We start from the raw sequence: 26,809 nt of genomic DNA on the forward strand, positions 1-26,809 counted from the left end.
GTACAACAAGAACAATACATATTCTAATATATGTACTTCATGTTAACAGTACGTCAACACCAATAATAACTTTTCCCAATTGATCACTTCAACCTATTATATCTAGCCCATTCCTTTGGTCAATTTAAACACAACTTAAGTTTGTTAAAAACCCATCATTCAAAAAAGTTCCAAGACCCTTGCATGTGTATGCAATTCACAAATACTTTGCGGTTAACCATACAATAGTTTACTTTGGGGCATTTCATTTTGGGCACAACTTGTACGCTAAAGCTTAATCTAAGGCCCTGATTATAGATAATGGACAACTCCATATATTGTTCAGTGTGATCACGCCATTATTCACTGAAATCGCACCATTGTTAAGCGAAGATCTCCACTGACTTCCAGAGTGTCCAAAGCCTTCAGGGGTAGGATGCGGTGTGTAAACTCCGTAAAATGTTGGTTGTTGACAGCAATCTGTAAAAACAAATCATAGTAACTTCTTGAATATTTTTAACTTTCACCATGGCATGTGATGTTGATACACTAATGGATGTTAAAAGACATTTAGCGTCATGCTGTTATTATTACCACAAGATGGCTGAAAGACTGCCAGTGTGGCATTAATCCAAAGATTTAGTTTCATGGAAATCCAGGAATCTGATTTTCCCGTAAACTAAATTTATGGAAATCTGCTTGGATTCGTGTAAGAAAGTCACAAAAATAATTTTCCACACGTTAATAATGACCAAACGTTCTCAAATTTCCAGTTCATAACCGCCAACAAGTGGACTGAAAACATCACCATACTGTGTGTTTTTGATTTTTTTTTACATGTTATTTCGAATGGGCGTTCGAACAAAGATTAAAATAAATTGTGAACTAGTCAGGATTTTGAAACAAATCCCCTAACTTTTGGTTTTATCCTAATGATATTTAAGTTACCCGGAATCCCCAAAACGGTTTAGTTTTTATTTACCACGTATGAAAACTTTCACGTGGATTAACTGCATACTTTGTGTTACTAGATTTTACCTAAATTCTGGTGGATTCCCGCAAAGTAAACTTACGGGAATCCATTTAGATTCTGGTTAAGAATTACAAAAGTAAAGGCCTGTAATCTCAAATCATTAATTCTTGTACACTACTGAACCATCATTCCCACAATGCACCACACCATCTTATATTATTGAGTGCACAGGACATTGGGATAGTGTTCACCTGCTTGAAACCTGGGTCTTGAAGGGGATAATAAATATTTACTTATTCCAGGGGGACAAATACTTATTTGATTGGTGTTTTATGCTGTACTCAAGAACATTTCAAATGTACCAATGAACGACGGTGGGATGAAATCGGGCAGAACCCAGAGGAAACACCTAATTATCTGCAGGTTGCTAGTAGGTCTACCCACATAATGGGGAAAATAAATTTGTTTATTTGATTGGTGTTTTACACCATAATCAAGAATATTTCACTTATAAACTGCGGCCAGCATTATGGTGGGAGGAAATACATGACCATCCACAGGTTACCGGCAGACCTTCCCACCCACGGCCGGTGAGAGGGGCTTTCAAGGGAGGCTCCTGGGTCATTGCGCAATGAACTCAACACGAGTTGAGCTGACAAGTTTCTGAAAACTCCTATTTCCTTCAATGAGCTACAGAAATTTGAAGTTTACCTATCAAGTCAGTTCATTAATTTTGAAGATTTCTTTTGCTACTGTTGTCTTATGATGACCTCCAACTGACCTTGAATCCTTGTTTCTCCACCAGTATGATAATGTCAAACTGTGAATTTGGTGTGAAGGGGAAGTAACTCTGGTGTCTTTCCTCATTTCCCCAGCACCCCTTTTGGCGATGGTTACGAACCACCACAGCGTGTGAGTCGTGGAAGTTCAGTCGTACATCAAAGTGTAAACCAACATCATTGTTCTCAAAGCTGCCTTTTTGAATGTTGATCGAAAACCTGCAAATTAACATACATACATGACGATACATCATATGCAAATTTTAAGCGATTGATTTGTCACTATCTGTGATTTATACAAACTGGCATGTTACAAAAAAATGGCTGTTTGTTCAAACAAAAAACGGCCTTCTCCACTTCAAATGATTTTTATGGAGAAATGATCATCTCATAACATCAGTCTGACTGAGATTTTTGTAGTTAAAAATCAAGGCATTCCTTGTTACTGTAATTCAGCTGTGGCCCTAAATAGTTTCTCAGCAATCTGGCAAAGGACACTCCGGTTTCCTCATGACCATGCAAATAAGTGAAAAATTCCTGAGCACAGCTTTTACTCACTACAAATCAAATAAACAAATAAATTCATTTCCAATGATTAATTTTCATCATTTTTAGTCGTGGCATACACCAAACGATTTCTGGGTCTTTGCTCCCTTATGAGAACTATAAGCTTTAACACTACCGGCACGTATAACATCATGATGCTGTAACAGAATGACTACGTAGCTCTGAACTATTTTCTACCAGTTCAAGCATGTTGTCCTCCACATGTCAAAGCTGTACTCTACATGTTAACTTTAATAATGCGGTAATTCTGACTCCATAGCACCTAGTTATCTGTGAATAATTAAGACCTTACAAATGTACCAAACTTTGCTAACTGCCATTTCTAACACAAAGCGAGAAGATTTTACATCATGAAAAGGGCAGCTGAAAACTTGAGAATTCAGAATTACGATCATGGGAAACCTGTTTTCGTCGTGCACACCTTCGACACTTTGAGGAGTTCCAGCTTAGTACAGGTAACAATTGAGACAGGTTAATGTGGAAAGAGCGTGCAACTGCTTGGGGTAGCCTTGTACATAGCAATTTTGCAGTCATATGACGATGAAGGAGTCCTTAGAATGCATGCAATGCCCCTCCTTGTTGCAGGATGGGTTTCTACTGCTCTTTTATCTAGTGTTGTTTCACTGAGACGCCTTACCGAAGGCAGGTAAGCCGCCTAACCTGAGCCATTACACTGATACAGGTCAACCAGTAGTTGTACGTCCCCTTAATGCTGAACCCCAAACAAGGAAGCTACAACTTCCTCTTTTAAAGTTTTAGGTGTAAGTCGACCCAGGCCTGAACCTGGATCACCCGCCCCCACAACGGACTCTCTGTTAACTGAGCCATCAGGGCCAGAAGGTTAATGTGGAAGCTGAGCTGGGAACAAGGCCAACCAATCTGAGAACTAACTTCCTTTATAAAATAAGAGAGGATTTGTCTCCCAGAAGTAGTTTGTGTTGACATTTCATTTAGCAATTTGGTTTCTAGACTAGACATGGGGTTGGCTTTCCAAAGCCATTTTAAATAAACAGACCAATACAAATACATACTGTGCACCTATCATACTGATGTGAATAAGAGCCTTCTTCTGTACTTGATGGTGTTTTTTTTTCTTCGGTTTTTTTGCCCTCCACATGGTGTTGACAGTAAGGCAGGTATTATTTTGACCAGTGACTACATGGTTTGGACCCATGGGAACAATACTGCTCCATGGACTGCTGAGAGAACCAGAGCTTATACACACCTGGAGGCTGTTGAGAATGGCACTCCACTGATGTATATCATCTTTCCTGGCCTAATACCGCCTGGGATTTGAGATATGAATGGCACAGGCTGAAAGAAATAAAAAACGCTTCTAGATTAGGCCATTTAAGACCCAAATACTTAGACACTTGAAATTGCTAATTGTGTTAATGGTTCAGTCAGGCATCAGCATATCGTGACTGGTTAGTCAAGTGTTGATATCCTCCGCATGGTCTGTCATATGTCACTCAATCAAATGTGGTATACTAGTGTGACTAGCCAGGCCCATGTCTGTAGACTGTGACTGGTCAGTTTTGGTCAAAATGACCTGTGAAATGTCATTCAGCTGTATCCTGTGACTAAATGGTCAGTCAAACGTTGGTATACTGCTGACAGGCTCGCAACTCAGTCAAATGCGGTATACTAGTGAGACTGGCCAGGCCTCTACCAGTAAACTTAATGGTCGGTTTTTGTCAGTAAGATGTCATTCAGGTGTCCGTATCCTGTGACTACATGGTCAGTCAAGCATCAGTATCTGGCTAATCTATTGTCCGTATCCTGTGACTGCATGGTCAGTCAAGCGTCAGTATCTGGCTAGTCTGTTGTCCATATCCTGTGACTGCATGGTAAGTCAAGCGTCAGTATCTGGCTTGTCTATTGCCCATATCCTGTGACTGCATGGTCAGTCGAGCATCGGTATCTGACCAGTGTATTGTCCATGTCCTGTAACTGCATGGTCAGTCAAGCCTCAGTATCTGGCTAGTCTATTGTCCATGTCCTGTGGCTGCCTGGTCAGTCAAGCGTCAGTATCTGGCTAGTCTATTGTCCGTATCCTGTGACTGCCTGGTCAGTCAAGCGTCAGTATCTGGGTAGTCTATTTTCCATATCCTGTGACTGCAGTGGTCAGTTAAGCGTCAGTATCTGGCTAGTCTATTGTCCGTATCCTGTGACTGCATGGTCAGTCAAGCATCAGTATCTGGCTAGTCTATTGTCCATATCCTGTGACCTGCATGGACAGTCAAGCGTCAGTATCTGGCTAGTCTATTGCCCATATCCTGTGACTGCATGGTCAGTCGAAGCGTCAGTATCTGGCTAGTCTATTGTCCATAGCCTGTGACTGCATGGTCAGTTAAGCGTCAGTATCTGGCTAGTCTATTGTCCATATCCTGTGACTGCGATGGTCAGTTAAGCGTCAGTATCTGGCTAGTCTATTGTCCATATCCTGTGACTGCATGGTCAGTCAAGCATCAGTATCTGGCTAGGTCTATTGTCCGTATCCTGTGACTGCATGGTCTGTCATGCAGCGTCAGTATCTGGCTAGTCTATTGTCCATATCCTGCGCCTGCATGGTCAGGTCAAGCGTCAGTATCTGGCTAATCTATTGTCCATATCCTGGGACTGCATGGTCAGTCAAACGTCAGTATCTGGCTAGTCTATTGTCCGTATCCTGTGACTGCATGGTCTGTCAAGCGTCAGTATCTGGCTTGTCTATTGCCCATATCCTGTGACTGCATGGTCAGTCAAGCATCAGGTATCTGGCTAGTCTATTGTCCATATCCTGTGACTGCCTGGTCAGTCAAGCGTCAGTATCTGGCTAGTCTATTGTCCATATCCTGTGACTGCATGGTCAGTCAAGCATCAGTATCTGGCTAGTCTATTGTCCATATCCTGCGCCTGCATGGTCAGTTAAGCGTCAGTATCTGACTAGTCTATTGTCCATATCCTGCGCCGCATGGTCAGTCAAGCGTCAGTATCTGGCTAGTCTATTGTCCATGTCCTGTGCTGCATGGTCAGTCAAAGCATCAATATCTGGCTAGTCTATTGTTCATATCCCGTGACTGCATGGTCAGTCAAGCGTCAGTATCTGGCTAGTCTATTGCCCATATCCTGTGACTGCATGGTCAGTCAAGCATCAGTATCTGGCTAGTCTATTGTCCATATCCTGTGACTGCATGGTCACGTCAGTATCTGGCTAGTCTATTGTCCATATCCTGTGACTGCATGGTCCAGTCAAGCATCAGTATCTGGCTAGTCTATTGTCCGTATCCTGTGACTGCATGGTCTGTCAAGCGTCAGTATCTGGCTTGTCTATTGCCCATATCCTGTGACTGCATGGTCAGTCAGGCGTCAGTATCTGGCTAGTCTATTGTTCATATCCTGTGCTGCATGGTCAGTCAAGCGTCAGTATCTGGCTAGTCTATTGTTCATATCCTGTGACTGCATGGTCAGTCAAGCGTCAGTATCTGGCTAGTCTATTGTCCATGTCCTGTGACTGCAGGGTCAGTCAAGCATCAGTATTTGGCTAGTCTATTGTCCATATCCTGTGCTGCATGGTCAGTTAAGCGTCAGTATCTGGCTAGTCTATTGTCCATATCCTGTGTCTGCATGGTCAGTCAGGGGTCAGTATCTGCTAGTCTATAGTTCATATCCTGTGACTGCATGGTCTGTCAAGCGTCCAGTATCTGGGTAGTCTATAGTTAATATCCTGTGACTGCATGGTCAGTCAGGCGTCAGTATCTGGGTAGTCTATAGTTCATATCCTGTGACTGCATGGTCAGTTAAGCGTCAGTATCTGGCTTGTCTATTGTCCATATCCTGAGACTGCATGGTCAGTTAAGCGTCAGTATCTGGCTTGTCTATTGTCCATATCCTGTGACTGCATGGTCAGTTAAGCGTCAGTATCTGGCTTGTCTATTGTCCATATCCTGTGCCGCATGGTCAGTCAAGCGTCAGTATCTGGCTAGTCCTATTGCCCATATCCTGTGCACTGCATGGTCAGTTAAGCGTCAGTATCTGGCTAGTCTATTGTCCATGTCCTGTGACTGCATGGTCAGTTAAGCATCAGTATCTGGCTTGTCTATTGTCCATATCCTGTGACTGCTATGGTCAGTTAAGCGTCAGTATCTGGCTAGTCTATTGTCCATATCCTGTGACTGCATGGTCAGTCAAACGTCAGTATCTGGCTAATCTATTGTCCATGTCCTGTGACTGCATGGTCAGTCAAGCGTCAGTATCTGGCTAGTCTATTGTCCATGTCCTGTGACTGCATGGTCAGTTAAGCATCAGTATCTGGCTAGTCTATTGTCCATGTCCTGTGCTGCATGGTCAGTCAAGCGTCAGTATCTGGCTAGTCTATTGTCCATGTCCTGTGCTGCATGGTCAGTCAAGCATCAGTATCTGGCTAGTCTATTGTCCATATCCTGTGACTGCATGGTCAGTTAAGCGTCAGTATCTGGCTAGTCTATTGTCCATATCCTGTGACTGCATGGTCAGTCAAACGTCCAGTATCTGGCTAATCTATTGTCCCATGTCCTGTGACTGCATGGTCAGTCAAGCGTCAGTATCTGGCTAGTCTATTGTCCATGTCCTGTGTCAGTTTAGTTCAGTCTCTGATACTGTGATGGATCAGAGTGTCATGTCTGGAGTCAGGTCAGGTGATAAGCTTGCATAAGTATCACAAAATGTTACCACCTCACATCTAAAACTCCAACTCCAACCCCAACTCGTAGATTGTTCAATGTTCGTAAGCTGTTACATGTAAAAAATATTTTCTCATTTCATTCGGTGTGTACATATTAAATATTGTAAATTACTGAATTCCTGACTATTGGGTATTGTGTATTAGGAATCACTGTTAAACAAAATGTAAAGGTTGGTATCTCAAAAAGTACAGCATGTATTGACCTGAAGTTTTACATGTATATAAAGCACAATGACACAAGGGGGCAGTTCTATTGCTGATCCTCTGTGTGCATATTATTACCGTAAATTACCAAATTCTCGATTTCAGTACTATGTATTGAGTGAAAGTTTTGCATTCATGCGTCTCCTACAGGCAAGCTTTTTCATGGTCTTTTAAGTTTTCAATGCAGCACAGTGTAATGACTCAGGAGCCTCTCTGTCAACAACCTGCGGATAGTTGTGGGTTTCCACTGGCTCTGTCCGGTTTCCTCCCCCATCATAAACGCTGGCCGCCGTCGTATAAGGGAACATTCTTGAGTACGGCGTAAAACACCAATTCAAATAAATAAACAAATACATAAGTTTTTGCTAAAACTTCACAACAACTATGTGAACTTACAGGGTTGTAAATAGGAGCAACAGCCTGGTAACTGGGAAGGGGGAGGGGTAGGCTGCCCCTGCCGGAGGCTGAAATTTGAATCCTGGCAGAGTGGGGGCACCATGTGGAAAACACCCTGGTACAGCTCCTGGAATCCCTCCTCCCTGAAACCATAATACTGGACACTGACACTTTCTCATGTACAACTTACTACAGTGTCCCAATGAAGGTTTCCCCTAGCACTGTCCTGCAATCAAACTACCAAATGGCAGTAAATCTAGAATTTTTAGCGCTGTGAATATCTACCTGACTATTTATACAAGAATTCCATTGTCACATATCTTCAAATCTTACTACTTCAGCATTATGAAAAAAATAGATTTACTGAATGTCTGTCTGTTTGATTGACTAAGGTGTAATGTAACTTTCAACCTTGTTTTGTCCTTACTAAATGGGACCTCCTTTAAGGAGGCTGGACCCAATGCCGACACATTTATAGTTCTGCCCTACAGGAATGCCATGGTTGAAGAAACCGGAGACAAGATGCAGTCCTATTATACTCTTACTATTCCGCTATGCTGAGCGTATTCTTAGGTATGACTCATATGTATGACTCTTGATTTAAATCCTGGGATTATCTTTAAAGCAGAAGATGCTCTAACCACTATGCTACCACAGCTGGTTTCTCACTTTTTAATTTGCCAATGAGGAACGAGGTAAAGGTAAAATGATTCACTGATCTGTCAATTGCTCAGACTACAGCCCAATGAAGACTGTCAAAGTTTAACTGGCTTTATAATGTGCCCGTGATATAATTTCATTAATAAATGTACACATTCATGCATTAGGCCATAAATATATGTTATTTTAAGAACATATGTTATTTAAGAAATAATTAAGAAATTAAGAAATAACATGTTTGCCATGTTCAAATCACCTAGATAATGCACAGCAGACAGGAGTTGTCCAATGGTTGAAAACGAGGGACTGCAAGCCTCTTCAAGCCTCTGCTCTGCATTACATGTGGGTGATCTGAACATGGCAAACTATGTTTTATTTCTACTCTAACATTCCATTATGAAAGAATGTTGCCATATTAGAGGACAAAATGGACACCGAAAACAACCATTCCCTCTTCCTGTTAATATGTAACGGTTGCTATGATTTTGGCAAAGTCCATACCAATCAGAGGGAGGCACGTGACAGTTATTGACCAATAAATGCACACTTCCCACCAGCTCTAAATTTGCACATAGCACTTTTGCTACAAGAGAGGAATGATGCTTTAAAGGAATTGAAGTCAAACTAATGAAATAACTGTCAGAAGTGAACGATTTATTTCCAGGGACAAACTTGAAACGTGGAGCTGATTTCGACAGGTTCAGGCCTACAACTTCTTCAACTCGGGTCACACTCTGTGTCTGAGTGATGGTAGCTATAGAGACAGACGTGAGCCAAAGAGACATAAGACGACTGGGAGGAAACGACGACAGAGTGTAAAACACTGCTTAAAGAGCGGCGTTGTTTTTCAGATAACCTCTGTGTGGAACTCCTTAGGCTGGACTCATTCCCATGTCCAGTTGCAAACATTATCGAGCACAAGCTGTTAACTCAGGATGTTGATAGAACACATCGTTGTCCACGTGCTTGTTGTTTGATGCCACCTTTTCATATCTCGTACACGCGATAAGGGCCTATTGGCCACATGATATCAGTAATGGTAAATATTTCACCTTTAAACTTAATTGCCTGACCAGTTATATGTATATCCATTTGTCCTCTGGAAATGTGACCTGTCAAATTTTGAAGAAAACAAATATTCTGATAGCACAACTCAGACCCCTTATTTTATTGGCGAAATGGAACCATCCCAGCGTCCATGACAGGGACGGCAGCTGTGTATAGGTTATCAATTTGAGCACACTTCGCTCACCATTGCATTTAGCGTTTAAGTGTTTGGAGGTGTGTTAGCCCCAAATAACAAGTGTAGAACGAAGAATGCATGAAATGTTTTAACTTTGTAAATTTAAAGAGTTATTTGTTTCACACTGGCATAGGCCTAAGACCTATTAAAGTGATGGTTTATTATAAAGGCAACCGGTTATTACAATTTACATACAGTCCGTGTAACTTTTACCCTATCTTTATCCACTTATTATATTTTATCCCATAAATGATCATTTTTTCAGGTAATACAGGCATTACATTTCGTTTTGACATGCACCACATGTAATATAAATTCCGACATTTTGATTGGTCCATGTATTTTATAATTCATCAAATCGACCAATCAAAAGATACAACTCAGCTGTACAGGCACTACTTTTTTTTCACAACTTTTCCTAGTCATCTTGTCATGACCGACTTACAACCAGGAGATATCATAAAATTGACAAAAAAAAATGGATGTTCCAGAGTTATAAATCTGACGAGATAATCAAATCAATGTGGAAATCCTAGGCACTGACTATGACGTAGAGCTATCGCCACAAAGGCTAAGTATAAATCCCAGAACGGAAACATCGGGTAGGCTATTATTTTTCTTAACACTATTCTATAGGCCTAAAACTTTGTGCTTCGCTAATTTTGACATTAACCAGATCACCCATAAAACCATAATATCTACTGTACTTAAATTCTGTTAAAAATCAATACTCTGTCAACTGTTTTGCTTGTGCAACCTTCGTGAAGTTAAACTGTCAGATGTTTTTGAAAGTTGCATGGCATGTACTCAGCGCACGTGAAATTTGTCTATTTTTAGACAGCAATTCTTTCTGCAGTAAAATGTAATATTCTTGTTATAAATATTAATGTATTGAACGATATATTGTATAAAGCAAACTTTTGACATGTCTATGGTATAAAAAGGTCGTTATGAAAATAAATTTTGTCTGTATTGTATTAAACTCCACCATGTACATGTCACTTACTGATGACGCTTCAGCTGACCTATATATGTGATATCACTACGCGGTAAGACGTCGGTACAGTTCCTGAAAAGTTTAAATCGTAATTATTTTTCCCGCAATAAATTTACAATAAGGCATTCACGGGATAAATAGGATATGAAATTCGTGACCCTCGATATCACATTTATTAAACTCCAGCAGCAGTTTTCAATTTCAACAAATGAAAACTACTACTCTCGTTTAATAAATATGATATCAAGGGTCACTCATTACATATCCTATATATCTATGTGTTATTGTTATCAACTCTGTAACTGACCTTGTTTAGTCAATAAATCATAACATAAATCCGACTTAATGCATGAAACTGAGGAAGGTTTACCTGGCCTCCTTGAAACTTGATGAAGTTTAGCCGGGCCTCTCCATTGATCGTGACAACGTGAGCCAGCTCCTTCTGAAGTCTATGGTGGTACTCAGTGAAATGTTTCCCATTCACCGCAATCTGAAACAGGGGAGATAAATGAATGCAAGGAATGTGTGCAACAATGGAGAACATGACAGATTTTACATTACGTCTCTCAATCACACCATGCCAGCTATTCCTTCAACCCCATTTGTAGAGGAGTGAGTGCTTTGGGGTTTAACATCGTACATTTCTAGAAAAAGAGCAGTTAATCAGAGATTAAAATCTATTTATTTGTTATTTATGTAACTGTTGTTATATCCTTATCGTCACCATGGCCACTGAGAAGAAGTGAGACATTTGTGAATATAAACAAAAGTTTCTAAGATATTACATACAAGGTTTTATTTTTCCAACGTGACCAGTAAACAAAATCCAGTTAACAATCAATTTGAAGTCTGAATTTATTAGAAGCGTATTCTCAGGAAAACTCCAAATCAAATAATTTTCAATTACCTGGTACCACATTAGCTTTATGTCCTGTGAAAGACTAACATTCAAAGTATCTTAAACTGGCCTTAAATATTTTTTTAGATTTTTTGCAACCAAGTAAAAGTTTAGCTAAACTTCATCTTGTCACAGCTTCAGCACGTCTCCATTACTGATAGCAACGTGACGTCGCGTTTACTCTAGCTGTCTAACACCAAAGGTATTTCCCGTACTATATTCTAAGCAGTAGTCTATGGCAGATTGAAGTTGTGAACTTCGGCGATAAAAGACCAAGTATCTTTCTTGCAAATTGGACACACTGGAAGGATATTTCTTCCACTGCTTGAACTTTTCATAGAGTAGGCCTACAACATCATTTATACAGTTTAGGAGTAGCCTGCAGATGCAAGGCTGGGGTATTCAGGTCGTAACTTTCGGCGGGGTTGTGCTGGTAGCGGTAATTCTGACCGCTATTAAATGTTTCCAAAATTACAAAAGGATTGTTATACAACTGGATTCATGTTCAAATGGAAGTAAATCTAAGCCCCACTGAGGATGATCTAGGCATCCGACTGTCTCTGGATTTTATGCTTCGACTTTGTAGTGGTGGCTTCTAAGACGAGATTAGTGCTGACCTAGTTATCTCTGACACCTCAGCTTAGGTATCCCTAATGTATTTTTCACTGACTTTGACATTTGTTATTTAGCAACTGCATGCTGTCTAAACGCTAATATGACCGACAAAAAATGTATTTGTATACTTTGAACAGCGTGTCTAAGTGGGTCTAAGGTCTACTGGGGAGATAAATGCTGTTTGGGCCGAGACGGTATGCTACTGTCTGACATAATTTGTGATACCGTCGTTGAATAATACACCGCATGTGCTCAAATGATTTTACGTCTGTGGTGGTTCGCAAATGATACGGTCATGCCTACAACACTGTGTGAAATTGCCCATTGGCTACACATAAATAAATTGTTGTAAACGCTCTCAAAATGATGTCTATGTCACTTCATGGAGTGAATGGGTAAAGGCTATGTCACAGCTTATGCCGCATAACCTGTTAGAAACGTGTTTGATTGGATAGAATTCTCAAGATGGCTGCCTCAATTTACATGAGCTATTTGTGCAGTATTATAATTTTGTTATACGTGTTATTTGGTGAAATCTCATTAAAATATTAAAGCATGATACTTTCAGAAAGCTTGGATATCCTGCTTTCGACTGAAATATGTTTTAGCCAGATGCTGTCTTGTCCTATAAACAATATGTGGGGGGGTTTCCTGGCCAGTAACCCTGTATGTCTATTCAATAGCGAGCACAACCAGGTGATTTGTAAAGTAGCAGATGAAAGATGAACGGGAAATACAAAAATGTATACCATATACCACATGCTTATAGACTGAGAAAGCTGTATAATGTTTCAGGAGATAAAGTACTCTACCTTATACATGCCCTGCTCCACCAAAATAATGACTTCAAATGCCTGACCGCGCTTAAATGGCATATTGCCATTTCTCTCCTCTGGTCCCCAGTTTCCACCGATGAGAGAATTTCGTACCACACAATTCTCCGTAAACCGCACATTGAAGTGAAGGGGAATATCTGGTGAACCTTCATGAGGCATGCCGCTCGAAAGGTTTATTGTAAACCTGAAAAGAACACATAATACTGATTGACTGATTGATTGATTTAATCGACTGTTGTTTAATTCCATACTCAAGGATTGTTCACTTATAAGACCATCAAATTTATAGGTTGAGGAAATGAGACTTACTGATTGACGAAACTCAAGAGGCTTGATGAATGAATGTGATGAAACTCAAGAGACCTGATAAATGATTGCGATGAAACTCAAGAGAATTGGTAAATGATTGTGATAAAACTCAAGAGACTTGGTAAATGATTGTGATGAAACACCAAAGACTTTGTGAATGATTGTGATGAAACCCAGGAGGCATGGTAAATGATTGTGATGAAACTCAGGAGGCATGGTGAATGGCTGTGATAAAACCCAAGAGGCATGATGAATAACTGTGATGAAACTCAAGCAGCATGGTGAATGATTGTGATGAACCCAGGAGGCATGGTGAATGGTTGTAATGAAACTAAGTGGCATGGTGAATCACTGTGATGAAACTCAGGAGGCATGGTGAATGGATATGATGAAAATCAGGAAGCATGGTGAATTACGGCTATCAAACTCAAAAGGCATGGAAAATGACTGTGATAAAAGTCAAAAGGCATGGAAGATGACTGTGATAAAACTCATGAGGCATGTTGAATGATTGCGATGATGAAACTCAAGAGGATGGCTGAATGATTGTGATGTAGATCAGGATGATTTTCGAAGACATGATCGAGACTCAATTAAAGATGTCTAATATGCAGTTTGTACTCATCTAATCAAAGAAGCTATGCAAAAGATTGGGCTTAACCCATATGGAAAATTTGGAATTATTACCACAGATATGTGTTTTTGTACGTCCACGCACATATTACATATAAAATCAATTACAAAGGAAGTCCATCAACAAGAGCTCACAAGTAAATGTCGAGAAAACGTAGTGTAGGAATGGCTGAATATACAGTTTGAATGCCTGTGCAAACACAGCTGCTAACCACATTGGAGAACAAACAGAATCTAAGTAACATGCATGCTTATAGAGAAGCCACCTGTTCCTGACTATAAGGAAACTTTTATCATTACTATAAAAGAACTAACAAAATAAGAATTAAAAAAAGCTATATATATATATATATATATATATATATATATCTCACGGATGTAAGCCCACTATATACAATGCCTCAGAAAGATAAGAATAAACAGGTTGGTATTGTAACAATGGAAATGTGTACTATGTTTTCTGTAGTGTATTCTGAAGACACTGCTGACTGTGAATAAAACATAGGGATAGTGGGGCACAGAGACTACATGGACAGAAAAAAGTAGCACACACAGTAAGCATGCCATGGCTTCCCTCTATCCAACAGTTGAATAGAATCTCAGTAGAGCGTGACAAGCATGCAAACAGGTGGGTTTCATCTTTCATTTTAATACACACATGTAGTCCTAGAATGTATTTCGAGGACAATGAGAAAAACCCACGGGTCAAAAGTGTGCGCAATCACTATCTGCTTTGGCATAAAGCTGCATGCAAAACTTAAACTGTATAAATTTGTGAGTTTATCTGAACAGAAAACAACTTAACATGACCAATCTTATTGCTTTTTATAACAGACATCAGAAAAACTTTCTGAATTTGACAATCATTACTGTAATCTATCACAAAGCCTTGAGATTAATCATAATCATTCCCAAAAATCTTCTGAGTTTAATCCTACACATAATCCTTAACACAACCTACTGAGGTTCATCACAGTAACTGACGATTCCCCAAAATCTTCTGAGTTTAATCCTACACATAATCCTTACCACAACCTACTGAGGTTCATCACAGTAACTGACGATTCCCAAAATCTTCTGAGTTTAATCCTACACAAAATCCTTACCACAACCTACTGAGGTTCATCACAGTAACTGACGATTCCCAAAATCTTCTGAGTTTAATCCTACACATAATCCTTACCACAACCTACTGAGGTCCATCACAGTAACTGATGATTCCTAAAATCTTCTGAGTTTAATCCTACACATAATCCTTACCACAACCTACTGAGGTCCATCACAGTAACTGATGATTCCCCAAAATCTTCTGAGTTTAATCCTACACAAAATCCTTAACACAACCTACTGAGGTCCATCACAGTAACTGATGATTCCCAAAATCTTCTGAGTTTAATCCTACACAAAATCCTTAACACAACCTACTGAGGTCCATCACAGTAACTGATGATTCCCCAAAATCTTCTGAGTTTAATCCTACACATAATCCTTAGCACAAGCTACTGAGGTTCATCACAGTAACTGATGATTCCCCAAAATCTTCTGAGTTTAATCCTACACAAAATCCTTAACACAACCTATCGAGGTCAATCACAGTAACTGATGATTCCCGAAAATCTTCTGAGTTTAATCCTACACAAAATCATTACCACAACCTACTGAGGTCCATCACAGTAACTGACGATTCCCAAAATCTTCTGAGTTTAATCCTACACATAATCCTTAACACAACCTACTGAGGTTCATCACAGTAACTGACGATTCCCAAAATCTTCTGAGTTTAATCCTACACAAAATCCTTAACACAACCTATCGAGGTCTATCACAGTAACTGACGATTCCCAAAATCTTCTGAGTTTAATCCTACACAAAATCCTTACCACAACCTACTGAGGTCCATCACAGTAACTGATGATTCCCCAAAATCTTCTGAGTTTAATCCTACACATAATCCTTAGCACAAGCTACTGAGGTTCATCACAGTAACGGATGATTCTCAAAATCTTCTGAGTTTAATCCTACACATAATCCTTAACACAACCTACTGAGGTTCATCACAGTAACTGACGATTCCCCAAAATCTTCTGAGTTTAATCCTACACAAAATCCTTACCCCAAGCTACTGAGGTCCATCACAGTAACTGATGATTCCCCAAAATCTTCTGAGTTTAATCCTACACATAATCCTTAACACAACCTATCGAGGTCTATCACAGTAACTGACGATTCCCAAAATCTTCTGAGTTTAATCCTACACAAAATCCTTACCACAACCTACTGAGGTCCATCACAGTAACTGATGATTCCCCAAAATCTTCTGAGTTTAATCCTACACATAATCCTTAACACAACCTATTGAGGTCCATCACAGTAACTGATGATTCCCAAAATCTTCTGAGTTTAATCCTACACAAAATCCTTACCACAACCTATTGAGGTCCATCACAGTAACTGATGATTCACAAAAATCTTCTGAGTTAATTCCTACACAAAATCCTTACCACAACCTATTGAGGTCCATCACAGTAACTGATGATTCCCGAAAATGTTCTGAGTTTAATCCTACACAAAATCATTACCACAACCTACTGAGGTCCATCACAGTAACTGATGATTCCCCAAAATCTTCTGAGTTTAATCCTACACATAATCCTTAGCACAAGCTACTGAGGTCCATCACAGTAACTGATGATTCTCAAAAATCTTCTGTGTATAATTCCGCATGTAATCACAAAATTGACTTTCAACATGAAGTCTAACTTAGTATAAATGTGATGCTCCAAGTACCCTTCTACACCTGTGGGTAAGACATTTGTCTTATAAATGGAAAAAGTGCTCAAAGTTAAGTGAATTAAGAGTATATACTGTCAAGACCACATGCATATTTTGACAGATGTTTCATTTCACAAGCAATTATCAAGGTAAGCAGTGATGAAGGCAAGCAATGATCAAGGTAAGCAGTGATGAAGGCAAGCAGTGATGAAGGCAAGCAATGATCAAGGTAAGCAGTGGTGAAGGCAAGCAATGATCAAGGTAAGCAGTGATGGCAAGCAACGATCAAGGTAAGCAGTGATCAAGACTTCTGACTTGAAGTAACAAACACTGTTAACAACTTCTAAATGTACAGACGATTCCATACATTTCACTTCTGCCTCTAGGTTTGCAGAAAATTCCTAGTGTGATTTCAGGGAAATGTAAAACACACCTTACATTTCACCTCATTGTGCTTTATATGCATGTAAAACTTTTACTAAATGCAGTACTTTTTGTTGAAAATTGGCTCTAATACTCAATGTATTAAGTCATGAATTTTGCAATTTACGGCATTTAATATGGCTACAGTCAATGGATGGGAGAACATCTCTGTCTGACATGTCACTGTGCTTCACATGTATCTATAACCTCAGCTCAATGCATGCAGTGATATTGCATCTAATATTTTACCTTTCCATTGATTCTAACACACACTACTTATACTAAGTCATGAATTTTGTAATTTACGGTCATTAATATGCACACAGTGAATCAAGGAAAAACTCCCAACGTGTGATTGTGCTCTACAGATGTGCAAAACCTGAGCTCAATAAATGGCATGCTTTTTAAAATACCACTCCTAACATTTTGTCAACAGTGCTTTCACTACTACTGAACCCCCATTTTTGGGGTATGATTTATTTATTTACTTATTTATTTGATTGGTGTTTTACGCCGTACTCAAGAATATTTAACTTAAACAACGGCGGTCAGCATGATGGTGGGTGAAAACTGGGCAGAGCCCAGGGGAAGCCCATGGCCATCTGCAGGTTGCTGGCAGATCTTCCCACGTACGACCGGAGAGGAAGCCAGCATGAGCTGGACTTGAACTGACAGTGACCAGCTTGGCGAGAGACTCTTGGGTCATTACACTGCGCTAGCGCGCTAACCAACCAAGCCATGGAGGCCTCCTCGGGGTATGACATATGCTATATGTATGCCTGTACTTTGTACAGGTGAGCCAAAAACCAACTGTTGTTACATGATGTTGAATCATACATTAACTATGGACATGACTTTTTTTGTCAAAATACATTCCAGCCTATTGTACATATTTGGAAGCCACTTCCAAACCCAGCAAACTAAAACATTTACGATAAGACTCATTCTTGAGTTTGAATAAATAAATACATAAATAAGACATACGCTGAGGTTGTAACACGTGCGTAAACATAAATCTTATCATATTTATCATATCCAATGATAAGAATCAACTGTGTATTGATATGCGAGTGGTTTCCTCTAAAAGATTTCCTGAGAGTCACTCAAATATTACACAACTCCAGTTTCCAGCACTCCTGTTATCTGGGCTAAAGTTCACACTATCTCATATAAATCACTCTTATCCTGTCTAGAAGTCAAACAACTAAGCCACTTAACACACAAGATTACTGATAACTTGATAGTCTACCTAGTCTGCAGCAGACACATGTACAGGCATATAATGGTGTTACACTGTTTTTCCTGAATGGTTTGTAGAAAAAGATTAACCACAGTTGGAACATTGCCAATAAACCTTTAATACAGAGTTTCTTTTGTTGCAGGAATGCTTGCAAGAAATTGGTTGAGCGTTATTCATGTAGTGAGCAGATTGAAACAAAACATACTGAAGCACTTAACCATTACTTTTTTCTTTATATCCCTTAGCCAATGATGGCCTTGAAACTGACATGCGCATGCACCATAAAAAGGAATGTTACAACTGCATGTTGGATACAGCCTACATACATATTTGCACGAGGGTTAATAACACCCTGAACGATGATCATCTTCCCTGCACATGTCCCTCCTTCAATTGCTAAGCTCACAGGCACAGTCTGAAATAACAACAATCATTAATTAACCACATCATATCAAGGCTATGAAGTGTTTGTTTGGAATGGTGTCAACTTCAGCTTTTATTCTGGTGTCTCCTTGAAGGCGAACATTCCCAGTGGTCCCACATTTATGAAACACTGCCATATATTCCATATATCCAGTCTATATTCTGTATGTTTTATTATACCGATATGTAAAAACAATAATACAACTGATGTTCATATCCACAATTAAAGCTTACTTCCCTCACCTACAAACAATGAGGTCAATCTGTACAAGACTTGACTTCAGATTTTTTTTTTTTAAGACTCACTGCATCCAGGAATATTTTCCACCGTCAGCAAAGTCCAGGCATTATTATCGGTCAGCAAAGTTCATACTGCCCTGTCAGATGACTTCGTTGTCACAATATTTTCAATATTTAACAACCATTATGTTGTTTAAATCTTAGGAAAGAGTATATGAACCAAATAAGCTATGGTTCTTGAATTTAATAATCTTTCACAGATTGTTTCATCTTATTTAAACTTCCTCATAAATCCAGTGCAAGGGTCCAACGATATACCCCAGTGTAGAGCACGCTGGTGATGATTTACGATCATATAGCCCTTCTTTTATCCATTTTTAGTACTGATTTAGCTATTTATCATGGCTGTTGAACTATGCTGGGGGATATCGCTGGACCGCACTGCAATGTAACATAATACCAGCTTAAGCCACCGGTAACTGAAATGTCTAGATAAGACCTCAGTAGTCTGACAAGATATCTACTTCATATTGCTAGTGAAATGAAAATGTGACTTCGAATTCTTACGGGGTTCATCACGATTCCAACGCCGCTGGGGTACGCCATCTTGACTATGGAATAGAATCGAAACTGAAAACAGCAGTGACTTATCTCCGCATGGACCACGTAGTCAGTGTCACGAGACGTCAAGACGACCTTGTTTACAGGCTGCAACTAGCGCCACCTAGTGGCCGTCCATCGCGGCTTATTTTTAAGGTGAAAACGAAAAACCGATTAGGACCGATCAACACCTAGTCCTCTTTGACGGCACCTTTGCTCACATTTGACTTTGAAAATCCGATATGAGTTCAGATCGAAGCTGCCATCAAGTAGGACCAGGTTTATTGAGAATGGTTTATGATATTACAATGAGAACATTCAAAATAAAACAAAAATAGACGGACGTATTTGAAACCAGTTAAAGGAACCAAACCTTAGTTAAAACTCGAAAACCACAATGTTAAAATATTTATAACGTAGAAATGTATATATTTATTATATGTGAAATGAAGAACTATATTTGTTCCTCAAATACATGTATATAGTCAGTGAAATGAAAATGTCATTCAATGTTTCCGCCGAATTGTACAGATAGAAAAGGAAATCTAAACAGCTCTAATGCACATATATGTGAATAACACAAACAAAATATTCAGCATGTATACATTGCTGTAGCCTAGCCAAATAGCTCTCCAAAAACGCTTCTGTTATGTCTGTAGAGTTTGATGTTAATGTTATTATTGATATAATAATCTAGTATGATTGTTAATGATATTAACAAATATGTACCGTTCACAGCATAAAATATAGGGCCTACACATATATATAGGCCTGTGTACACTATGTAGTTTCTTTGTTTTGCTTTTTTTTAGGTTTTTATTCTCTGTTGTTTCTCACCATTGTGTGGTGATTTATTTGTTAGTGTGCCCGTCAACATTTCTTGCAAAGTTGTAATTTTAAACCATGTATAGATATACTAACGATAAGGATGGGCTTTAAGGTTCACCTAGTCCAAGAACACTGACTAACTAGTTGATTGAGAAATACTTTGATACACCGTAAGATTGAGCAGCTATGCCTATCCAGCCCCCCCCCCCCCCCCCAGTCTTTTTATGATTTAAGCAAATTTATAATCAACGATGACCTATATATACCGTAATAAAAATATTTATTTGATGAACACGTATCTTCATATGAAAACAAAGTTGCCCGTGATGTCCAAACACGTGTCACAGTACAGTTCACCAAGGTGCAATGCTGCTGCACGTGAGTGAACGTTTTAAATGTGTCATTTTGCGCACATGGTAAGATTTTAGAATGAGAACAAATCAATTTAGTCTACCAAAAATATATATAAATATATTTAACTATGTAACCACCGGTACGTCAGTCCATTCCCGCCTAACTAGCGGATATTTATAGCCCTATTAGTGCCGTATTAAGCCGCGGGATTACAATCATGCACGTGCACTTACTGTTTTAAATTATCAACTAAATTAGAGGATAACACATTTCTGGTTCTGTTTCTGTTATTTACGTAGGAAAAAATTGACTCTTGAGCCGTTTTGAATCCACATCATAGGTGGCAAAATCGTCCGAGCGCTATTATATTATGTGTAAATAGCGTTCGGACGATTCTGCCACTTATGATCCGTATGTAATATTTTGTTCAATAGTTGTGTCCAAATGACCCCCTATCATATATCTAATTATATATTTGTAATTTCGCTGCTTCGGCATAACATGTAGTTTAATAGCAGATTTTGGAGTATAGCAAAGCTAGTGGCCAGCCTACATCCACCTAGAATGGAGCTCCACAGCGTTTCCGCAGAGAGGTCCCAGTAGCGAGGTGCACTAATGGGTACTGTTGCCTCGTGGACGTGCTCCTCGTGGATTTAGGCTGTCCTAGTACTTTTTTGGATGCATGGCTGCATACGGGACGGACATAAAGCACCGAAGTACAGTACGGAATATAGTTCCTGCATTCCGTTTCATACCATGTCAATTAAGGTCTACAACTTTCAAAGGAAATATTTGTCGAACTTCTGTTAGTTAATTTTACGAATGTCGCAGCATGCCTGGTTAGCAATAACATGGACTTTGTACCTTTTTTCCAGGCGGAAGAATACCTTGACCCTGTTTGTGTCAACTGTCACTTTCAGTTCAAACTTGTCAGCGGGAATATTAAACTGACAAGCCTGACGAGACTGTGTACATGCGTCCAAGTAACTAAGGCATGGAAAACACCGAAAAACGGGGTGTCGCGCGTAAACATCGGGGACATGCTTTGCACGAAAGTCCAGTAAGTCTCCCAAAAACAAGTAATGGTATGAGCAACTGCAGAGATATGTTTTCTCCGAAGAGTAAAGCTAAATCGAAGAATACACTTGGTATGCGGGACACAAGGTCACCCAACTTCAAGTTATCATCGGTGAAAGATGTCGGCGGTAATAAAGCTGAGGCAAAAAATCTCCATTTACAGGGACAGAAACGAAAAATACAAGAACCCCAAGAAAGAAAAGAAGATCAAGAAAATCAACAGGTTTGTGAGAATAATCAGTCGTTGAATATTAAGGGATCCGCGGAGAAAAGACAGAAAGTTATGGGGACAGGAACATGTTCTCCAAGTCCAAGTCAAACCAAAAAACTGAGTGGTTTCGGGACTCCCACAAGAAATGAGAAAGGTAATCAGTCACGAGGAAATAAGGGTGGAAAGTCAAATATTCGGGAGCGAGGCGTTGGAACCAGGTCGCCCGCCTGGATGCAGCATTCCCCACGCCCGGCTTGCTGTATGTCGCCCATCAGAAAACCCGGTACCCCATGGCGAGAGTGTCAGCTAAGAAAACTGAAAGAGGAGCAACTGGCTGAAAAAGCAAAAAGAAAAAACGCCAGAAGTGCTAGTACTTCAGTCAAGCCAGACACATCTCATTGTGTTGACTCCCTAAGGATGAATAATGAAGTTAAAGATGAGGTGATGGCACAGGATAGCCAACAAACATCTTTGGAAAAGACCATGGAAACAATGAAACCAAGTGCTACTGCTCCAACACCTTGTCAAGACTCAGCAATACTAGCAGATGGGAAAATTAACATTGAAATGATGACAAAAGAAGACGACCAAAATTGTGAAGTAAATGTGCCACATGTTACTAACAAGTCACCAAATGAAACCAACAGTGAAATGATGATACTGAATGTTAATAAGCAGAAACAAGCAGCATCAGAAGGGAACAGCGAGAAAACTGCACCAAATCAAGAGTCAGCCAATTTAGATCTGCCTTTTGTGAACATAAATCAGAGTGACAACAAAGCAATAAATCGTACAGACCCTGATTGCAAAGGTTTTACATCAATGGATGATGGATCAGCTGTGGATGGGTAATTTATGAAATTGTAACTGGTGTCATTTTTCCAGCTATTTGTCAAGAAAAGTAGCATTACATGAGTAAGAATCCTTTAATATCAACAGCCATATTCCCAAAGCAGGTTTACGTAAGCTTAAATGGCTATAAACATGTAACTTAAAACTTAATGATTATGTAATTAAATAGAAAATTAGCAGTGTTGATGCAGTGAATAAACATTTTTTTTTTGGATGGTTCAAATTAAAAAGTTTTGTCAAGAAAGTGAAATCTCCTAGTCCAAAGTTAAAGTGTTCATGGATTTTAGGTGTGTCAAATTAATAATTTGCTGTGTCCAGAACATAATTCTCATAGATGTCTAAATAAATCTTTTTCTGTAACGGTATCAAAGTCAGATCATCCAGTCCAGTCAAGAATTGGAGAAATACATTTAACAGTCTCTCCACAGGATCATTTTCACTTGGCTATAGTGGACATAATATTCAGTATCAATGAATATCGCATGCTTTTCCTTACAGAAAAGTCCAGTCACTGACACTAACAAGGAGCCCGCTTGCAGTGATAAAAGACCGAAAGGAAGATATCGAAAGTCCTAAATCAGCAGAGGTAAGATCATTTCCAATATTATCGCATTGGGACACGATGTTGCTAAGGTGTGTTGCTATAGATGTGTGCAGATTGTGATTTCATAAAAAAAGAAAAAGTCTAATTTTAGCATTTTCATTCATGTTCCCTCAGTGTAACATCCAAAGCCATTACAACAAAGTACTGCAAAAATCATAGTTCGATATTTCTGAACGATTACTACTTCATTTAAGCCATCTCATGTTGGCAGCTCACAGAATGGGAGACACGAGGAAGAGCTACACAAAAGGCTCCAAATCACATTAGAACACAATTTTTTTTCTGCAATGTTGCAGTGCTTGTATACTGCATAAGTGTTTTATGAGCACACATACACCTATAATTGACATAACAGAACAGCTAAGAGCTTTGTCACTAGTTTCCCATTGCTCAATCAATTTTTCAACATTTATTATGTTCCCTTATGATCTTTCAGTCTGTCTTTATGGTCGTCAGGTCACCTCCACAGACTGGTCATGAAGCAGTTGACCAGTCTCCACTTCGACTCCACTGCAGCGTTAGGGAGTTTCTCATGTGAGCGCAGCTAGGTTTCCTCTAATATCATCTGACCTAATCATAAAGGTGTGAGCATAACATGCTGAGTGGGAAGGTCAGTTGGGGTGGTTTCCTCTAATCTTATTTGGCCTAACTTTCTATAAACCTGATGCAACATCATGGTCTGCTAGTAACCTTTGGATGGTTGTGGGTTCCCCCACAGGTGCTGCTCCGTTTCCTCGCACTGTAATGGCAAGAACGATGTATGACACCAGTCAAATTAATGAAAAAAATAAATAAACATCAAGATTTGATATCCTTTATTGTTTAATAGGGCTTGCATGTCAACACACTTTTATTTGTGTTGTATATATATAGGTATACATGTACAGTAATTCTTCAACCTCTTCTTGAATACCTCTGAGGGTATTACAGTGTAGACTGATAAAATTACACATTTTGTGATGTCCTGAAATTTGGCAGTCCAACCAATGTAGTTTTGTCTCCAAAATCAAACTAAACATTGGCGTAAATTGCACTTAAAATTGCTCTTTTATATGCGAAAATGTTGAGAAATTAGGGTATATATATTTACAGAATACATGATTTTGATGACGCCATAGCTTGAATTCATAGTTCGTTCGTTTTCTGAAATTTTTCAGACAGCCATGTCTAGGTTTAAGACTAAGATGTCCCGGAGTTACCAGAAGACCATGGAATATTTCAAGGAAGTCAAGGTGAACACTGCAGAACCAGCAGAATAAACTATTGCTTGGGACAAAAATTGCATGTGCACACTTCAAAAATAATGTCACATTACGATAACAGCTCAGCACCCCCTGGCAAATTGACCAGATGTAACTTAATCATTTGATTTGACCTTAAATGGGACAAGTTGATCTGACTTTTTAAAGTTTTGTTTGACAGTTCTTTCGTGCCGTTAACAAAGAGTTATAAAGGGAGGCCAGGAAATATTGACATGTAGAACTGTGAAAATATTGTTGATGATTTATGACAAAACAGAAGTTTGTATTGTGGTCTCCAAACAGTTTCAATCCTCAGTAAGTTTAGAATTGAACACTTTCATAAACTAAAAAGATTGTTCTGTTTTTATTTTATTCTTCGTTGACATTTTTAGGAGTATTGTTTTAATATTATTAGAGAACATCAGAATTGTTGTCTGAATTCCACTTAATAAAGATTTGCTAAAAATAAGCATATTTTTCTTGGACCCTGCCACCCTCATTCAACATTAACTTTAATGTTTTGAGCAATTCTCTACCATCCTTTATTGAATGTGATCTGACCCTGCAGGAAAAAATTATGGTGGGTCGGTTGGTAGGGAATTTTTTTTATGGTTAATGTACAATGTAGGGATTTTAAAGAAATTATCATAAAGAAAGAAACACCTGTCAAATTTTAATTAACTCCATCATCAATGTTTTTCAGAACATTTGGGACGGCAAATGAACTGGAGGATATTCTGTTCAAACAGGACGACAGAGAACCTCATGATCACCTGCAGCTTTGGTCAGAAAGAGGAAGAAATATCAACATGTACCAGGATTCAGCCATTATCCCACTACGTCATGGGAGTTTAATCCAAATATAGTTCAAGATTTATACTGATGTTGTAAAGTCTGACATATTATTCTAAATGAGATCACACTTAATAGATTCAGAAGTTAAACTGAAGATAATGTGACTTTGACTTTCAACACTTTTTTCAAGTGTATATATATTTTCTGATTCTATTTCATTGCATATCACATTTGCCAGTGTATTAGTTTTATAATATTTGCCATATTGAGAGAATGTCATAAATAAATATTGTTAGAAAATTCCTACAGACTGATGACTCTTATAAACAGACATCCAAGCAAAATACAGGGACTCTTTCATAAATTTTTTTAATCCTTTCTGTTGCAGCATGTAGCTTTTTTCAGAAGCGATACTGCCTGCGTTACAGTTATAATGCTACATGTATATGGAAACAAAGATCTTGTGAAAGTAGGCCTCGTGTGTTCATAGCCTAGCCTTATTATTATTATGATTTGCACATCATTTACATGTATATTGTAGGAATAACAAAGATTCTACATTTATCATTTATCAGTGGTTGTGCCATACTAAACAGTATTATAAGCCTAAAGCTATATGTATTCTACGGTTGTGGACAGGTTAATAAGTACTGTACATTATTTGTACATGATGATATGGTCATTGTTACAGCTCTGATTTTGTTTTGTTTTTTTTCATCTAGCTGTTCACATAGATGCTGTTGTCACATTGGTTTTTTGTCTGTGAAAATGCTGGCCAAAGACAATGTTGATCTTCCTATAACACACATTACATGAACTGTCACCATTTATTGAGGTTACATCATTTTGTAGACAATCAGATTTCATTTATTGTTGAAGAGCTTTGGATTCATCTGTTTGGAAAGGCTGTTTGTGTTACAGATAACTGCATGGGAAAACTAGTTACCTTTGTAAGAGGCTTGAGGACAAGGGCATCAATTCAGTGTAGTCAGTTTGGCTTTTCCTTGTGTCGTTTTAAGTGTAAATGGTATTATGTAGTGCAAACTGTCAGTTCTGATAAAATGGAACATTTTTATCTAACTTGATAAATTACCAACAACTGGCACTCTGGTGGATATTCCAAACATCTTTATCTTTATAAAATAACATCGTACATATGTTCCTCTGTCATATGGTATTACAGCGACAGTACGATTGCAGAACATTTGTGGGAATTTCATTTATTAAGACCCTATTTTGTCAACCTTTTCGCATATGAAAGGGCAACTTTCAGTGCAATTTATGCATGTTTTTAATTTGATTTTGGAGACTAACCTACATTGGTTGGATTTCCCAATTTCAGGGCTTCACAAAAA

The 26,809-nt window shown here is 38.9% G+C and overlaps 2 protein-coding genes across 2 annotated transcripts; one reads left to right on the top strand and one right to left on the bottom strand.

The window, feature by feature from the left end:
• Positions 1-199: 199 nt before the first annotated feature.
• Positions 200-19,498, bottom strand: LOC135467140 (galectin-4-like). The gene is given in 9 exon segments (XM_064744902.1): positions 200-459; positions 1,734-1,950; positions 3,524-3,612; positions 7,604-7,612; positions 7,615-7,746; positions 10,874-10,993; positions 12,829-13,036; positions 18,556-18,644; positions 19,460-19,498. Coding segments are annotated over 9 exon segments (1,020 nt in total). The 3' UTR covers positions 200-342.
• Positions 19,499-21,544: 2,046 nt separating this feature from the next.
• Positions 21,545-26,427, top strand: LOC135467692 (uncharacterized). Its single transcript, XM_064745501.1, has 4 exons — positions 21,545-22,810; positions 23,313-23,400; positions 24,576-24,650; positions 25,363-26,427. Exons 1-4 carry the CDS (start codon positions 21,669-21,671, stop codon positions 25,381-25,383), a joined length of 1,326 nt encoding a protein of 441 aa, XP_064601571.1. The 5' UTR covers positions 21,545-21,668; the 3' UTR covers positions 25,384-26,427.
• The last annotated feature ends 382 nt before the right edge of the window (positions 26,428-26,809 follow it).

This window comes from Liolophura sinensis, chromosome 6 (genome assembly GCF_032854445.1).
Source record: "Liolophura sinensis isolate JHLJ2023 chromosome 6, CUHK_Ljap_v2, whole genome shotgun sequence".
NCBI lineage: Eukaryota > Metazoa > Mollusca > Polyplacophora > Chitonida > Chitonidae > Liolophura > Liolophura sinensis.

What these genes read in the sequence shown, in the direction of transcription:
- LOC135467692 (XM_064745501.1), top strand. Translation starts at nt 21,669, where the DNA reads ATGGAAAACACCGAAAAACGGGGTGTCGCGCGTAAACATCGGGGACAT. An exon ending in AAAGTCCTAAATCAGCAGAG is followed by an intron (nt 23,401 to 24,575) that starts GTAAGATCATTT and finishes GAAATTTTTCAG; the next exon opens with ACAGCCATGTCTAGGTTTAA. An exon ending in AATATTTCAAGGAAGTCAAG is followed by an intron (nt 24,651 to 25,362) that starts GTGAACACTGCA and finishes AATGTTTTTCAG; the next exon opens with AACATTTGGGACGGCAAATG.